The 19,468-nt window shown below is 40.5% G+C and overlaps 1 protein-coding gene across 1 annotated transcript in view; it reads left to right on the top strand.

Moving 5' to 3' along the window:
- KCNJ3 (potassium inwardly rectifying channel subfamily J member 3) overlaps positions 1–18,417 on the top strand; it is a 216,859-nt gene extending 198,442 nt beyond the window's left edge. The window contains exon 3 of the mRNA XM_061608756.1: positions 17,199–18,417. Within this exon, the coding sequence (XP_061464740.1) occupies positions 17,199–17,785 (587 nt within the window). The 3' untranslated portion in view covers positions 17,786–18,417. The remainder of the gene's footprint in view (positions 1–17,198) is intronic.
- Positions 18,418–19,468: the final 1,051 nt, after the last annotated feature.

Here is a 19,468-nt window from a genome sequence, read left to right as displayed (position 1 = left end):
TTATCCACCAAAATGCTTTAAAAAGAGGCTAATTTATAATAATGATGTTCCTATATACATTTTTATGACAATTTTCTGAGAATAGCATGTGCTACTATTCATTGTATTTGGTAAAATGTATTTGCAAAACTAACTTCACCTAACTTATAAAACAATAAAACTGAAATTTAGACAAATAGCTTAGCTAGTTTCCATAGTAAACATGTTTACTACAGTAAAGCAAAATGAAGGAGAATTAAAAGCAATAAAACACTGAAGGAGTGTTAGAAAAGTTTAAGGTAGTAATATATTTAAAAGCCTGCAGGAAACATTTCTAAAATGTTTCAAAATGGCATTTTCCGTTTCTTGGATGCATCTGTCCCACATGCAGACCCCACAAAACCGGTGCTCTATCCAGAGTTATCTTTAAAAAGAAGTAGTTGTGAAGTATTCCATGCAATTTGTTGCACTGCACTTTCAGAAACTAGCGCATGAGTGAGGCAAGCTGCTGAGCTATGCAGCAGCCATAGCAATCACGGCCTGGTCCTTAGTGGCTGCAGCCTGGTGGGAGGCAGGTGGCAGTGGTGGTAGCAGGAGCAGCAGCAGCTCGGAGGCCAGGCAGCAGGCCAGGTGGCAGGTTTGGTGACCCATGGAAGGGTGGAGGGCATTTTGGTGACCCATGGGGGTAAAGGCAGCTTCAGCTACCAGAGGGTGGAAGGCAGGGAAGCTTTAGCAACCCGTGGGAGAGAAGGGGGCTTTGATGACCTGGGGAGAAGGTGGGCTTTGGAGACCCATGGGGGGTGGGGAGCTTTGGCAACAGTAGTCAGGGTTGGTGAGTGAAGTGAGCAGGGGGGAGCCCCTAGAAGATAATACTCTTTTAATCCTGCTAATGGAACAGTGCCTGGACTCGGTGGTGGGCTGGATGAGGACCCACAAACTGAGCCTGAATCCTAGCGATATGGAGGTACTGTGGGTTGGTGGTTCCCAAGTTCAGATAATTGGTCAGTTGCCTGCTTTGGATGGGGTCATACTCCCTCTGAAAGAGCAGGTTCATAGTCTGGGGGTTCTCCTAGATCCATCTTTGTCACTAGAGGTCCAGGTGACCTCAGTGGCTAGGAGTGCCTTTTACCAGCTTTGACTGGTAAGACGACTGTGGCAGTTTCTGGTCAGGGATAGCCTGACCACTATTGCCCATGCACTGGTAATCTCCAGGTTGGATTACTGTAATGCTGTCTATGTGGGTCTGCCCTTGAGGTTGATCCAGAAGCTGCAGCTGAAGCTGGTGCAACTGCTCACTGGGGCAGGGTATTGTCAATATGTCCATTGCTGAAAGAATTGCACTGGATGCCCATTAGGTACTGGGTTAAGTTCAAGATTCTGGTTTTGATGTACAAAGTCTATACAGTTTGGGACCAGGATATCTGAAGGATCATCTTACCTCTTTTATACCCAGTCTGGCATGGCACTCTGCAAGTGAAGGCCTCCTGCAGATACCATCTTATCAGTAGGTCTTTTCTGCACAAGATAGGAAACGGACCTTTAGTGTAGTGGCTTCTCCCCTTTGGAATTCCCTCTCCTTAAATATTAGACAGGCACCATCTCTGTTATCTTTTTGGTGCCTCCTGAAGACCTTCCTCTTTTAACAAGCCTTTTAAGTAGAGACCTTATCCCAGTCTGTGTCTGTGCTGGAATTACTTTTTAAGATGTTTTCAAAGCTTTTAAAAATGTTTTTAAAGATGTTTTGTTATAACATGTTTTAAAAATGTTTTGTTTTAATATATTTTAAGGTCTGTTTATATTATGAGTGTGTTTAGTGTTTTTGTTTGCCACCCTGGGCTCCTTCTGGGAGGATGGATGGATGGATGGATATGCATTACTATTCACAGCTTTCCATAGTAACAGGCATGTAGATGTTTCAGGAAGACCAGCTAAAATATATGGATTGTGAATCCATACCAAGCAGGCATTATTTGCTGCATAGACCTGTTGCACAGAATTTATACTATTTGTGAAATTATATATCTATGGTAGGAATTTGATTATTCCATGGATAACTTTTTAGTTGTTATTATAACAGAACTTCCTCAAAAGAAAGGCATACTGAGACCAGAGGGCTTGCTTCCAAATAATTTATTTAAGGAGCAATCCTAACTCCCTATCTTTGAGGGGAGTGTTCGATTCTGCCTCTGCTGGACTACACTAGCAGAAAGGCCACAGCTCCATGCAAGCCTGCACTGTAGCTTATGAAGGCACAAGCTGTTTTGGAGTTACCTGCCAGCAGTAACTAGCACAAAGTGCCAAAACACAGTGTTTCAGAGGCAGAGCAGGGCCAGCCAAGGATCTGCTGGATCTTAAGTTGGCACATTTGCAAGAGGAGGGCCCAATTTGGAGCTGTTCAACATTTTTATTAATGACTTGGATGAGGAGGTGCATGGAATACTTATCAAATGTGCAGATGATACAAAATTGGGAGGGATAACTAATACCCTGCAGGATAGAAAGAAAATTCAAAGGCATTTTGATAGGCTGGAGCATTAGGCTGAAATAAAATTTAACAGGGTAAGTGCAAAGTTCTACACCTAGGAAAAAGAAACCTAATGCACAGTTATAAGATGGGGGATACTTGGCTCAGCAATAGAAATGCAAGAAGACAATAAGGGATGCTAAAAAAGAATTTGAGGAGCACATTGCTAAGAACATAAAAACCAACAAAAAATATATAAATACATTCAAAGCAGGAGACCATCTAGGGAGACAATTGGACCCTTGGATGATAAGGGAGTCAAAGGTGTACTAAAGAACGATAAGGAGATTGCAGAGAAGCTAAATGAATTCTTTGCATCTGTCTTCACAGTGGAAGATATAGGGCAGATCCCTGAACCTGAACTAACATTTGCAGGAAGGGATTCTGAGGAACTGAGACAAATAGTGGTAACGAGAGAGGAAGTTCTAAGCTTAATGGACAATATAAAAACTGACAAATCACCAGGCCCGGATGGCATCCACCCGAGAGTTCTCAAAGAACTCAAGTGTGAAATTGCTGATCTGCTAACTAAAATATGTAACTTGTCCCTTGGGTCCTCCTCCGTGCCTGAGGACTGGAAAGTGGCAAATGTAACGCCAATCTTCAAAAAGGGATCCAGAGGGGATCCCGGAAATTACAGGCCAGTTAGCTTAACTTCTGTCCCTGGAAAACTGGTAGAAAGTATTATTAAAGCTAGATTAACTAAGCACATAGAAGAACAAGCCTTGCTGAAGCAGAGCCAGCATGGCTTCTGCAAGGGAAAGTCCTGTCTCAGTAACCTATTAGAATTCTTTGAGAGTGTCAACAAGCATATAGATAGAGGTGATCCAGTGGACATAGTGTACTTAGACTTTCAAAAAGCATTTGACAAGGTACCTCACCAAAGGCTTCTGAGGAAGCTTAGCAGTCATGGAATAAGAGGAGAGGTCCTCTTGTGGATAAGAAATTGGTTAAGAAGCAGAAAGCAGAGAGTAGGAATAAACGGACAGTTCTCCCAATGGAGGGCTGTAGAAAGTGGAGTCCCTCAAGGATCGGTATTGGGACCTGTACTTTTCAACTTGTTCATTAATGACCTAGAATTAGGAGTGAGCAGTGAAGTGGCCAAGTTTGCTGATGACACTAAATTGTTCAGGGTTGTTAAAACAAAAAGGGATTGCGAAGAGCTCCAAAAAGACCTCTCCAAACTGAGTGAATGGGCAGAAAAATGGCAAATGCAATTCAATATAAACAAGTGTAAAATTATGCATATTGGAGCAAAAAATCTTAATTTCACATATACGCTCATGGGGTCTGAACTGGCGGTGACCGACAGGAGAGAGACCTCGGGGTTGTAGTGGACAGCACGATGAAAATGTCGACCCAGTGTGCGGCAGCTGTGAAAAAGGCAAATTCCATGCTAGCGATAATTAGGAAAGGTATTGAAAATAAAACAGCCGATATCATAATGCCGTTGTATAAATCTATGGTGTGGCCGCATTTGGAATACTGTGTACAGTTCTGGTCGCCTCATCTCAAAAAGGATATTATAGAGTTGGAAAAGGTTCAGAAGAGGGCAACCAGAATGATCAAGGGGATGGAGCGACTCCCTTACGAGGAAAGGTTGCAGCATTTGGGGCTTTTTAGTTTAGAGAAAAGGCGGGTCAGAGGAGACATGATAGAAGTGTATAAAATTATGCATGGCATTGAGAAAGTGGATAGAGAAAAGTTCTTCTCCCTCTCTCATAATACTAGAACTCGTGGACATTCAAAGTAGCTGAATATTGGAAGATTCAGGACAGACAAAAGGAAGTACTTCTTTACTCAGCGCATAGTTAAACTATGGAATTTGCTCCCACAAGATGCAGTAATGGCCACCAGCTTGGACGGCTTTAAAAGAAGATTAGACAAATTCATGGAGGACAGGGCTATCAATGGCTACTAGCCATCATGGCTGTGCTCTCCCACCCTAGTCAGAGGCAGCATGCTTCTGAAAACCAGTTGCTGGAAGCCTCAGGAGGGGAGGGTGTTCTTGCACTCGGGTCCTGCTTGCGGGCTTCCCCCAGGCACCTGGTTGGCCACTGTGAGAACAGGATGCTGGACTAGATGGGCCACTGGCCTGATCCACCAGGCTCTTCTTCTGTTCTTATGTTCTTAAGGATCTTGGAATTGTTGCTGTTCACAAGCTGAATATGAACCAACAGTGTGATGTGGCTGCAAAAAAGGCAAATGCTATTTTAGGCAGCATTAACAGAAGTATAGTTTCCAAATTATATGAAGTACTAGTTCCCTTCTTTTTGTCACTGTTTAGGCCTCATCTTGAGTATTGTATCCAGTTCTGGCCACCACACTTTACGAAGGATGAAGACAAACTTGAATAGGTTCAGAGGAGGGCAACAAGGATGATTAGAGGACTGGAAACAAAGCCCTATGAGGAGAGACTGAAAGAGCTGGGCATATTTAGCCATAAGAAGAGAGGACTGAGGGGAGATATGGCAGCACTCTTCAAGTACCTGAAAGGTTGTCACACAGAGGAGGACCAGGAGATGTCACAACAAAAAAGAGAGAGAAAACTGTCCCTCCACACACACACACATACCAAAGGAACACAGATTCAGGATGCAGTTGAAAATGTTATTAATACACTGGTCCGAAAATACACTCTACACATGAGTAAATATTTTTTCTAATTTCTAAAATAATAATTTACCATTAACAAATAAACCAACTTAATGTTATTTCACTATGGCCCAACATCACAGCAAGTAGTTTGGGTAATCAGATGTTCTGATGTACAGTATCCTGATATGATGTGTCTCTGGTAGCCTTCCCCACAAACTAATATTGGGGGTTTTATGTCCCAATATATCCCTTCGGTCCAGGGTGACCAACTATACCTACCTGGATCATCTGTTCTTAACAATAGAGGCTAGACCATTAGTGAGGAACCTTTTTCCTTATGGCAGTTTACTTTTTTGTGGTCTATGGAACATGAAGCTTGAACATGAGGTTCCAGGGGATACTCTGTGATGGTAAACAGGGTCATAAATGGACACGATCTCTCTCAACACCTCACTCTAGCAGAGATGCCTTGTGAATTGAAGTTTGGTTGAGGGTCAACCACTAGTAAAACTACGTGGATGTGTACTGAGCCTGCCCAGGAGCTGGACTTGGTTCCAAGAGCCCCTACAAGGAAACAGAATGTACCAGGCAAGCTGTCAAAATATCCTGCAGCAGTTTGTAGGATTACAATAGTTCAGCAACGGTAATGGGAACTGCCTGCGTTAACAGCAACACAGAAGTAATTATGCAAGTCCTTTCTGTCAATGCAGTACTAGGCTACTGCGCTGCACTGCAGATGCCATTTAACATGAAAAATATTATCAAACGATCCTAATAATACACATAAAAATAATACTGCTTATTCTCTTTTCAAACAACTCCAGCCCCTGCTGTCACATCATGTTTGTCACTGTATGGTAGTACTAAGAACATGTTACATAATAACCTGGTAGTGCAAGAGAAGTCTTTGTGAAGAGCCATCATTTCCGTCTCACAGCAAAATATAAATACCGATCCAAGGACACTCTTTGGTGGGAGGACAAAACACCACCAAGAAATGTAATTACACATAGCCTGCATACAATTGCAATAGCATGCTTCATTCATACTACTTTTGCTGGGATAACTGAATATAATGTGAATATACATTAATGAAAGCTTAGACCACAGAACACACTACATCCTTTAGCCATGAAAGTACACTCAGGTATGAAGACAAACATTTAATTGTTGCCTAAAGCAGTGTGACATAAATGCCATTTTTAAAATCAGGTGTAATAAAGTAAAATGCACTAAATGATTTGTTTAAAGGTGATTTATTAAAACAGCTCTCTAATTCTAGCTTGAACACATTTTTCTTGTCAGCCCCTTTTATTGGTGAGCATATCATTTAATACTTCATGCCATTTCCATCTGCCTGCTGTGGATCAGTCTTCTCCCTGAAAACAGTCTTCTCTTACTCTAACATAGTTCTTTCTCTGTAATATTCTGAAGCAAAGAAGATTTTCCCCTTCTGGATTTACTCTAAAGGTGTATGATACATATCTATTTTAAATAACTACATTTTTGTTTTGTAAGAAAAAATACATAGAACTACAGTGTTTTATGTGATTTATTTCTCTTGAGATAGAAGGATCCAGAAATGAATAAGCCCTTTTGTGTGTCGAAGTTTGATTCAGGTTTTCTCATAGTCACCACCTACTTTCTTCTTAAGAGTATTTTGCATTTTATCGTGACTAATTTATAAAAGAATCAATGTCAGTGGGAAATCTTTATGCAAAGAAATTATTATTTTTTTGAGAACAAGTTTTGATTACTCCCTCTCTTACCTGTAACTTCTCTTTCCTTAAATCTCTGTGCTATGGAAGTCCTGAAATGCACTGTCTCTTTCACAGTTTGTTTGGGCACCTATTTAAGGAAATGATCCATCCTTAACAAGCAGCTCAACGTAGAGTTGGGAATTATGTCGCTTAGTCTTAGATTTATTTTGAGGAATCCTTATAATAGAATCTAACATAAATCATTAAGTACCTAGTTTCTTTGCCTGTATTGCAGCTATATTTTTTATTTGCTGATTGTTATCCTTCATTTTCCTTCTGTGCTGCTTTTAGCCTATCAGTAGTATATATGCATGAAAAGCAGCAGAGGAACAATGGGGACACGAGAAGAAACAGTGGCGCAGTTCACAAATAATGCTAAGCCAAACCATGGCCTACAACTTATCTGTACAAACATTATGGGGGACATTTCCAGAGAAGTAAGTGGTTCTTTAATTCAACTTTACTGTCCCCTCAAAAAGAAAGATAATTTACTAATTAGAGAGATAATCTGGATTCAGATTTCCCCTGTCTTTTTCTGCTGTTGTTTTGTTCAAGATGGAGAGAGTAGTAGTGTTATGTTGTTCCCAAATCTTACTAGATGATAATAATAGTCATACATGTTGAGCAGCAAACTAAATATTGAGAGGTCTCAGTTCTGCCCTTGTTTGGCATTAGCCAAATCACAGAATCCCTCTTTCCCTAGGAGCAAGATGGATTTATACTTGGCCTCACAGGAGTAGTGTGGGTTTAAAATTCCCTACATTTTAGTGGTTTTATTGCTTTTAATTGGATACTAGAGTTGCCAGGTCAGAAACATCCCAGACCCTGAGCTTGCAGGAGCGGGCCCTAGTGACGTCACAGGAGCAGTCCTAGTGATGCCATTAAGCATAATATACTAAGCATCAACCACAGTTGCTTGGAGCATACCATTCAAACAAAAACAATTCTCTGATTGGAAATTAAGATAGAAATCTTAGCTAAAAGATGGTGTTCCCAAGACCAGCTGAAGTGACAGAATCATTCCTTCTCACCTACTTACGGAGCCTGGGTAGGGAACATTTAATCTAGCCTACTTTGCTTCTCGCAATAAGGGTTCAAGTGTCCTCAGGCCAGGGAAGTCATCAGAAGGCCATTGCAGGAAGAAGGGAGCCTAGTGTTGTGGAGTTGGTAGATAGGAGCGGTCAGAAGTAAAGATGGATGCCCCTGAAGGCTGCAATTCTAAACACACTAAGGGACTAAGCCCCATAGAACTCAGTAGGGCTTACTTCTGAGTAGATGTGGTTAGGATTGTGCTGTTGGTAAGGCTTGACGAGGGATCCTCTGAACAATATCCATATCCAAGCAGGGTTGGCAAGCTCCTGCCTAGAATGCCCTGCCCCTACCTTTTAACATGGTGTCTCCAAACCTCTTTACAGATTTGACTCCAAAGGGAATGAAGTTAAAGGCACATGAAATTCAAATAGAAAAAGCAAAAGACAGTGATGATTTCCTAAATGCAATACCATACCAACCACAACAAGATTCCTATGAGTAAGACAGAAAACTCAGCATCCCACAAGTCAGGATTCCTAACCAAAACTAAAAAAATCCTTGCAGCCAGTCAGCCACAGTCACAGAAATCTCCATGCAGCACAACCTGACCTGTGGGCTGCAGTTAGTGCAGAATGCTCTAGCGTAATTGCTGACATGCATGAGCCCCTGTGTATGTGTGTTATGTGCCTTTAAGTCGATTATGACTTATGATGACCCTGTGAATCAGCAACCTCCAGTAGCATCTGTTGTAAACCACCCTGTTCAGTTCTTGTAAGTTCAGGACTGTGGCTTCCTTTATGGAATCAAGGATTCCTAACCAAAACTAAAAAAATCCTTGCAGCCAGTCAGCCACAGTCACAGAAATCTCCATGCAGCACAACCTGACCTGTGGGCTGCAGTTAGTGCAGAATGCTCTAGCGTAATTGCTGACATGCATGAGCCCCTGTGTATGTGTGTTATGTGTCTTTAAGTCGATTATGACTTATGATGACCCTGTGAATCAGCAACCTCCAGTAGCATCTGTTGTAAACCACCCTGTTCAGTTCTTGTAAGTTCAGGACTGTGGCTTCCTTTATGGAATCAATCCATCTCTTGTTTGGCCTTCCTCTTTTTTCTACTCCCTTCTGTTTTTCCTAGCATTATTGTCTTTTCTAAGTGAATCGTGTCTTCTCATTGTGTCCAAAGTATAACCTCACTTTCATCAGTTCTGACTTAATTTGTTCTAACACCCAATTATTTGTCTTTTCGAGGTCCATGGTTCCTGAAAACTCTTCTCCTACATCACATTTCAAATGAGTTAATTTTTCTCTTGTCCACTTTTTTCACTGTCCAACTTTCACATCCATACATAGAGATTGGGAGTGAGACCCTATCAGCACTTAATATCTGTGCTCTAAAATCTGCACTGGTTGCCGATTTGCTACTAGGCCAAATTTGAGGTGTACTTTCCATGTTATGGGTGCCACATAGTACTTGTTTCGGTCTTGTAAGAAATCAGTCCCGTTAGTGCGATGTTGGGGAAATTCTTTATATACAAACAATAAGCAAAATATATTATTTTATCAAGCTATAAGGGTTTATAAAGGTTTATAACATTTTAATAGTTTAGGTTAGCATTTAATACGTTTAGTAGCTAGCCAGAACCCTTTTCTTCTTGGAGCTGTCTTCCTTGACTGTTTTGGTTTGTATGGAACAGCTAGAACTCTAAACAGTTATAACACTGAATAGACACTGAACATCTCTGTACTCTCCAAGACGTAGGAAGGATTGCATTAGCTGGAATGCTTAGCTCACAGTGAAAATGTACTTTTATGTGAAGTACTGAACATTGCCAAATTCACCAGAACATGATGCAGAAAGTACAGTACCTATGCAATGCCTATGCAATGCCTGTGTAAATGCCTGTGTAATATTGTAATGCCTATGTCAAACTGATGTGTAACCTCCTGATTGGTAGATGCTAAAGTCTTTGTCCTGAAATGTATAAGAACCCCAGGCAACCAGTGCCATGTGGCAGTTCTCCACTTACTTAGAGGGAGACTGACCAAGTGTACACTTGTCATCCAATAAAGGCCTACCTTGTTGCTGAAGCCTGTGTTCTTCGATCTTACTCAAGGACCTCCAGTCCAACGAACTACAAAATTCCCCATCTGCCTCAGTACCTATGCTTTGGAACTCCCTGCCTATTGACATGAACTAGGCACCTTCACTGTACTCTTTTTTGGCACCTGCTAAAAACATTTTTTGTTTAGGCAAGCCTACCCAGGAATGTAGAAGCTGTTATGTTTTTTATCTATTTTTAACTCATTGTTGGTTTTATTATTTTGAACGTTTTTAAATACCTGTCTTTAACTGTTTTTGCCAATAATGTTATTGTTTTAATTACTTCTGTAAATTGCTTTGAGGGTTTTTTTTACAATAAAGTGATATATAAATGTTGTAAATTAAATACTCAAATAATTTTTGGAGTTACTGTGGCCCTTGGATCTCTTTCCTCTTTTAGGAACAAAGGAATTTGCCTTATACAGACTCGCCATTTGACACCATCTAGCTCAGTACCGATGACATGGACTAGCACTGGCTTTCCAGGATTCCATGCAATAGTCTTTTCCAGAGATTGCATTTTGGACCTTTACATGCAAAGCATATGCCATACCACTGAACTACAGCCCTTCCTCTGTTTAAAAAAGTATCTTTTTAAATGGTTCTTTTCAATCCACTAATGAATGCACATTATATCAAGGGCAGATCCACACCAGTTATTTAAAGCATATTCAACACACATTTGAAACACATGAATCCCACCACAGAATTGTGGGAACTATAGTTTGTTAAGGGTGATGTGAACTATAACTGTGAGGGGGAAACTACACTTCCCAGGATTCTTTGGGGGAAATCATGTGCTTTAAATGCAATTTGGATGTGCTTTATGTGTATTGTGTGAATCTACTTAATAAACTTTGCCTACATGTAAATTATTTTAATTAATCTTTTAAAATGCAAATCAGCTACAAAGTTTACTGGGTGACCATGGGCTACTCACCATCTCACAGCTTAATCTGCCCCAAGGAAGAAAATGACAAAGGGGGACCATGACCACCCCAAAGAAGAATGGCACACTTAAAATGTAGAGGAAATAATGTAGAACTATAGTGTGAAATCAGATACATTATCAGAACACAGTATGAAGAAATATTTATATAAACATGACTGTCAAAGACACAACCTGTAAAAATATTTATAGTGCAATTTTATGCATGTTTACTCAGAAGAAATTCCCAATGCATTCAAAACAGAGAAGCATGCACAGGACTGCAACCTCAAGTAAAAAGGAACTTCACTCACCCCATCCAAAATTCAGAATCATGCTACTTTAAGCTGTTTTGTAACTGTTCTATACTTGTTTTATGGTTAATGCATTTTAAATGGATTTATTTCTTGTGAGCTGCCTTGGTTTCTAGGAGATTCCATACATAAATTAAAATGCATAAAATACATAAACCCCATTTAATAAACCCAATTGGTCATTGCAGAACATTTTTTTAAAAAATCAATATTAGTTTGCTACCAAATAAAAGCAGTGACACTTAAGTGATGCTTAACTGCTTTTTTAAAACCCTGCATGTACACTTTTATTATAATCATAACTGATATTGTTTACTGTGCATGCCTACCAAAATCCTGCTGTGATTTTTTGTTCTAGATCTCCTGCACACAGAGATAAAGGGACTTTTGCTACTGCTGAAAACTATAAACTTACTGAATTTGTGATATTTTCAGACAAGCAGGGCAGGATTAGAACAACCAGCTATAAACTCATTTAACAGAAGTTATAAGCTCATTTAACAGGCGGGGCAGCTTTGGTGTTTATCTCTTGAACCAGACCACCCAAGAACTGAATTGTTTTTTTTAAAAAAATGAAAGATGAGAGTCCAGAGATTGGGGTGACTCACCTGGAGACCTGGAGAAGACCCCAAAACTCCAGAGTCTCCAGGCAAAAACCAGAGACCTGGCAACTCTACTGGATACCTATATTTGTATTTTGATTGTGGTGATGAAACCTGCAGAGTGTTTGTGTGGTTAACTATTCAGATTAGTTCAGGCATTCAGTGTTAAACGTTCCAAGAGACAAAACTATTCACAGAGAAGAGAGGAAACTGAGATAGGAAGGGGCTCTGAACAAACCTCAAAGCATTTAAGGCATGGATGGGGAACCTCTGGCATTTGCCTGGCTGGGATGCATCCTTGAATTGTGAATAGGCCTCTTATTTTCCTGAATGAAGATGGGAAGGGGTGCATGTATATTTATACCTCTGACTTTTGCATGGCTGGAATGTAGACTCATATACAAATATAAGCATCACAACCATTCCTTTCCCCAGATTTTGCCTCTGGCCTGTGGCCACTGGAAGACTGTCCAGGAGGAAACACAGTGGTCAGGCTAAAAAATGCCCCCCCATCTTAACAACAGAAGGCGCTCAGTGCTATTGGGTTGGGTGGCGACCGAGATAGGTCAAGTGACAGGTTGGCTAAAGAAAATGAGACAAAGTAGACACTGGGTGAAAGCACAGCCTGGGAACAAGAGAAGTGTGCATCACTGGCATGAAGGAAGTGAGGAAGCAAGGGAGGATTGTCAGACTCTGGGCCATGGGGCATAGGGTCAGGGCTGGCGCCAGAGGGTGGCCAGGTTGGGCCCTGGCCGAGGGGCCCTGTGGCCCAGAGGGGCCTCTCCTTATGGTGGGAGGGTGGTGATCCCATTTGTGTGCCATGGCAGCATCGGGTTGTGCACCCTGACCCTGCCATGGATCTTGGAGAAGGAGCTCCAAGGCACCCCCCAATAAAGAGAGTGCAGACTTCAATAAACCCACACACATACCCCACCTACCTCTCCTGTCAGTGTGAGTGTCATGCGCGCTGTGCATAGAGATGTAAAATTTCCAGAAATTTTGAAGCCATGGGGGAAAAAACGGTTTTTTTCTGGTTTTTTTTTTTAATGGAAATTTTCAGAAAAAATGAAAAAATCAAATATTAGCACTTTTTACATATTGAAAGTCACTTTGTTACTTCAGGAACATAAAATATAATTATGTACAAGTTGGTTTGGCATGAAATTATCACATTTGGTATATTAAAAGTACATTTTATTCAAACAATTATTACAAATTGAATTTACTTTTTTAAATTTTTACCTTTTTTTGTAACAAATGGATCTACAAGATCCTGAACTGTAAGGAACACCTGAACTATAAGAAACCTCTTTCATTTGTCGGTTTATGAGGAGCAGGCAAAAAACAATTAAAAAAACAGACTAAACCATCAACATTAATAACAAAGAAAATTATTTATGTCTCCGCTAGTCCTCCACAGTGTCAGACATAAAGCATCCATTCCCATAAAAAGAACTGAGAAAAAAAGGGGAGGACCAAGATTCAATGAAACATTTTATTCATCATGCTAAAATAAAACATTCCATAATCAATTTTTTCTTCATTTTTTCAATTTTTTGGAAAAACAAAACAAAAATGTCTTCAGAAAAAAACAGATTTTTGGGGGGGTTTCCCGGGCCTTCACATCTCTGGCTGTGCATGCCTGCCTGCAATCATCCAAGATGGGAGAGGGGCTTTCCTAAGGGGCTGGCGCTCCTGCTGCCACCTTGGTTGATGGCAGGCATGTGCATTATGTGTGCACATCCTTCACACAACAAGAGAGGTAGGTGGAGTACATGGACGGGTTTATTAGCCACAAGCCACCTGTATCTGGGGGATGATGGCCTACTGCTGCATGGGTCCAGAGCACACTGGTGCCCAAAGGCCCAGTCATGCTTGGTGCTGGCCCGGCATAGTGTTACTAGTCTTATTTAGCTTGAATCAGAACAAGGCTACTGCTCTAAAACATAGAAATGGGATTTATGTCAGTTGTTTCAAATGTAATTGCAGCATTGTGATTGGATAACCTGAAGGAGAGTTGACAGCAAGGGCCAATCTGTTGGGGAGAGAGATCACAGCTCAAATTTTACATACTGGTTGAATTAACCACCTAGTTCCTTGGCTGCTTCAGGTCATTATGAACCAAGAGCCTTTGGAGTTTGACTATTATAACCCCACCCCAGTGCCAGCAGGAGCCACGGATCACAGGACAGAAGGAGCTTCTGAGCCGCCCGCCATCCCCCCACTTCACCTACCTTTCTCTCTGCTGTTTTTTGCAGTGCGCGCAGGGTTGCCATCAATCAAGATGGTGGCCGAGGTTTCCGTAAGGGGCTGAAGCCTCTGCCGCCATCTTGGTTGATGGCAGTAATGCGCACGTGCATGTGCCATCAACCAAGATGGTGGCAGAGGCTTCAGCCCCTTATGGAAACCTTGGCCACCATCTTGATTGATGGCAACCCTGCGAGCGCAGTGCGCACAGCCACAAAAAACAGCAGAGAAAGGTAGGTGAAGTGGGGGGATAGCAGGGGGATGGCAGGCAGCTCAGAAGCTCCTGTCCTGCAATCTGTGCTCCTGCCGTGGATCACGGAAGGGCCCGGGGCAGGCTGGTGCCCAAGGGCCCCGGCATGCCTGGAGCTGGCCCTGCCCCACCCCAACAGATCCATTGTTAAAATAAATAAGCAGGATCACCACTTCCTTGGATGGCTTAGGAAATTATTTGTTCTCCGTGGAGACAGACTGTATGTGGCTTCCTTCTCCTTTTCAAAACACAATTAAGTTGCCATCTCACTTCTAATCCATTCCAACTTTATCTCATTGTTTTCTTGCATTTAAACTGCAAGCTTGTATGTAATACCTAACACTGTAGTATTGATTTTCCATTCATTCATTTTATAACAAACCTTTAATAATGAGATTCCTAGCTGAATCCTGATTTAGAGAGGCTAAAGTTGATGGCTGTCCTGTTGGCATAGCCCCTTTTCAGTGCAGCTATAACGAATGAATAGTAGGAAATAGAGATCCCAGATTGGCCAGACTACTTAGAGTAATTACTATGTGTCTGAAATTAGTTTCTACCTGACCTGTTGTGCAGTCTTATTATTTTATGTGATAACTTTATAAACAAAATTTAAGCATGGGAGAAAAAGTGGCTATGATATAATTTCTATCCAATTTAAAAATAACTACAAAAAATCACTGGCGCATAATTGCATGCATGAATCTTTCCTCCCAAAGTGATAGGCTATCTTAGGTGAACAGGTCTTCCCCAGTGGTCCTTTGTCTTTTTTCCAATAAGCACCAGCTGTTTATACAAAGTTATTTCAGATAAAGGAGCCAAGGTGTGCTATCCCATGTCCTTGTCCACACATGTCAATGATTATACATGAACAGAAGTAACGTGTTCAGGTCTTTAGTTAAGAATCACAAGAAAACAGAACAGAGTTTATTATTTATTTATTTATTAGATTTATATCCTACCCTTACTCCCAGTAGGAGCCCTTTAGAATAAAAGAGTATGCTATTTATTACAAGAAAAGGATCAATTAATTATATAGGGTTGTATCCATTGTAGTGCTATATGAATGTTCCATCAGCACAAGGATTTCCACCAGCACAATGGGACTTCACCCTTCTGCTCCCTCCGTGTGCTCCCTAAATCTGCTTTGAACAGCAGTTATTTGGCTCATTGGTGCAGTGTTGGATGTTGTTGTTGTTGTTGTTATTATTAGTATTAGTATTAGTATTTTTCATTAAATTTGTTAGTCACTTGTTACCCAAAGGCTTCCATGTGACTTACACCACTGTAAAAACACAAATATTTTTTTTATACCATAACAACAATAACAACCACCCCTATAAACTCCATACTACCCTTTTCCTGTGGTGGGATGAGCATAGCAACCTATACCCTGTAAGTGTATATGTGAATATAGGATTTTTTGGCGTGTGTATCTCAATGTGCATTACACTTGCTTACACTGAATTGCATTTATCATTTTAATGCCCATTTACCCAATTTGGAACTCATCACAATCTCTTTTTTTTCTTGGTCACCCTGAACAATTTGGTGTCATTAGCAAACTTGGCTACTTCACTGCTAGCCCCTTTATGAACCACTTAAAAAGCACAGATCCCAAATACTTATCCTTGGGGAACCCCACTTCTTACACCCCTCCATTGTGAGAACTGACCATTTATTCATACTCTGGGTTTTCTGTTCTTTAGCCAATTAGTCCTCTTTTTTCATAACTATTAAGCTTAGGAGTCTTTGGTGAAGGTCTTATCCCCTTTTTATGAGAGTTGGTATAGTGCTTTTTATGAGATCTGCTGCTTGCCCTAGCCAGGTCAGAATGTGGTGGACTGCATCAGCTCCCAGGATGGTACAGTGAAAAGGTCTAAATCATGTGATGGCAGTGGGGTCCACATAGGATCCAGCAGATCCTCTACCAGCCTAGCTGTGTACCTGAAATGCCCCACTGGGTGGTGATGGGATTGCTGGCTACCGTCAGAGGGGATGCTGCCAGTGGTAGCTTCCAAGTGCCCTTTATTTGGGTGGGTGCATTAGGGTATTCCTTGCCAGCAAGTTTCAAGCTATGAGGTAGAAAGGAAGTCCCCACTGGTATCATTGTTATATTGCTACTGTTGTTTATTTACCTTGTATATAATGAACACAATGTCCTTTGTGGAAAGGCATTGCATATACACAAATCTAATCTAATCCTTCATGCCATCACTAGTCATAAGGACAAATCAAGGGCCAAACAAGAAGGAACTCGTAAGGATGTAACTCTAACTGGAAAATGAATGAAAATGCAACATATTTCTCATACATTTTTTCCATGCGTTATAGTAAATCAGTCAAACATGAAATCTGACAGTACTGGAATTCTTACAAAAGTATGAAACTCTCTGCTCCCTTTCAGAAAGTCTGTGACTTTTTATTTTCAATAAATTTTAAATTATATGCAACAGTAATTCTGATTTCAACACATTACTTCATCGGCAGCTTCCAAGAAGTACAGTGTCTTATGCCAGCTGTGTAGTAACAATATATTCTTTTTATTATGATGATTATTCATTTCTTCCAGGGGGGCGGGAAATGAGAGTGTCTGCACCATTCCTTTGAACCTCATGACCAACTGCTGTTCTGTATTCTACAGCGGTCATGTGATACAAGTGCTGTGTGGAAACTAGTTTCACATGGTGTTTCTAACATGTGAACCATTGCCTGGTTCCATTGACATAAATGGAGTTTATCCTAAATATGCTTAGGACCAGGGAACAATAAAAAAAGCTTAACATATAAAATGTGACCTATATAATTTTGTTTCTAAGTGATATAATTTTATTTACCAGGCTCTTGTTTGCTTTTGGCTGTAGGGATGACTTGTCAAGCCAGAACATCCTACACAGAAGATGAAGTTCTTTGGGGTCATCGTTTCTTCCCTGTTATTTCCTTAGAGGAAGGATTCTTCAAAGTAGACTATTCCCAGTTCCATGCAACATTTGAAGTCCCTACTCCACCTTACAGCGTGAAAGAACAGGAAGAAATGCTTCTTATGTCCTCTCCTTTAATAGCACCAGCTGTAAGTAATAGTAAAGAAAGGAATAATTCTGTAGAATGTCTAGATGGCATAGATGACATTGGTACTACAAAGCTACCATCAAAACTCCAGAAAATTACTGGAAGGGAAGATTTCCCTAAAAAACTTCTGCGAATGAGTTCTACCACTTCAGAAAAGGCCTACAGCATGGGGGACCTACCTATGAAACTTCAGCGAATAAGTTCTGTCCCTGGCAACTCAGAAGACAAACTGGTATCTAAAACCACCAAAATGTTATCAGATCCTATGAGCCAATCTATGGCAGACTTGCCACCAAAACTTCAAAAATTATCAGGTGGAGGTAGAATGGAAGGTAACCTCCCCCCAAAACTGAGGAAAATGAATTCTGATCGGTTTACATAACATGAACAGATATTTTAGGTATTATTTCAAGTATGAATTGCCATTCAATCCAATTTGAGCAGCAAAGTAAACACACTGAAAATGGTAATTGATGACTGATTTTCTTTAGAATTACATGTGCTCTGGGACAACATCCTTCCCCAAGATTAAGGACTCTGTTGAATCCAACATTAAAAGATCTGGAATTCAGTTTAGGGCCATATGAAAGCTAATATTAATCGGCATGTAGTATCACCACAAGCATGCAATAATAGTGTGCAAATTTTGCATATAGTTTTATGGCATGGTTCTTACTCTATTTATACTGTACATTATGGGAGAAATGTAAATGGGATGTTAGTCTATATTTCTTAAACATTAAGTAGTAGATAAAACATCAAAGTGGGTTACTAACAGGGCAGGTTATGCATTTATTTATAATGGGCACAATCCAGCCAAAGTTAAATATTTTAGGCATAGTCCATCTGCCCATTGCCTCCTTCCCAGCCGATCAGCAAGAGGAGGAGCTTTCTGCTGCCAAGCCCCCTCTTCACTCCCACCCAACAGCAGCTCTCTTGCAGCTGGACAACTATACGGAAGGTTTGGGCGCACATGAAGGACAATGTGGGTCAGCCTCTTTGTTAAATTTTAAGTAGGCAATTGAATGGTTTCCATTTCAATACATGGAATTTAAAAGTGTTTCATGTTGACTGAATCATGCCCAGTATCTTTTTTTCCTGATGTAAACTGTAATGTTTTGTTCAGACAGTTATAATGCATGTTTCTTGATTAGAATAAGGCTATAGGTATTAAGAATTCTGAACACCAAAACTTTTAGCCTAAGCTCATTATGTTATTGTTTGCTTTAACATTTCCCGCCATTTTTTTATTACAGAGACCCCTGAAATCTTTGCATTATTAAAAAAAACACTGTAATAGGAGTGAGAAAATTAGGTGTAAATGACAAGGAGAGTTTCCATTTTAGACACAAGACACAACATCTAAAGGAAGTGTGATAGATGCTTGTTTCATATTCATTAAAATAAGAATGAAATGAGGTTCAAAATGGAAATATTTTCTTGATTTATTATGCTGATTGCTTCACCTTGCGTACGATAAATTTACGTCTCACCCTTCCCTGTCAGGTGCTCTCCAGATTTTTATTTTTATTTTTACTGCAACTCAAATCATCCGACTATTGACCATGCTGGCTGTGGTTGATGGGAGTTGTAGTCCACAATATCTGGAGGGCACCAGGTTGGGCAAGGCTGCACTAAATAATTTATTTCCCTATATCTCATTCTTCAGATCCTTATACCTGCTAGAATCAAGGGATTCAGACAACTAAGAGCCACCCAGTTGTTGCGTAAAAACTTACTGTGTAAATCCCCTAGGAAGTGTTTCTTTAACAGGGATACACTCTAGTGCTCTGTAGATGTTGTTGGACTGCAGTTCCCATCACCCCTAATCATTGTCCCAGCTGGCTAGGGCTGATGGAAATTGTAGTCCAACAGCATCCACCGAGCACTATATTAGTTACTATAATGTCTATAATGTATGAATGCATGATTCATAACTTACGAATGCATCACTATTTCAGTGCCACAGGGTATTTCAGTGGCTATTGCAAGGCTCCTGATAATCTGAATCTATCTTGAAGGTTTGTTTGCTTTTTCATAACTACTTCCGTGTTAAGGTTTGTAG

The sequence above is a fragment of the Rhineura floridana genome, chromosome 2, assembly GCF_030035675.1.
Source record: "Rhineura floridana isolate rRhiFlo1 chromosome 2, rRhiFlo1.hap2, whole genome shotgun sequence".
Lineage (NCBI taxonomy): Eukaryota > Metazoa > Chordata > Lepidosauria > Squamata > Rhineuridae > Rhineura > Rhineura floridana.
The sequence above is the reverse complement of the archived record's forward strand: the minus strand, read 5'-3'. Positions and strand labels throughout refer to the sequence as shown.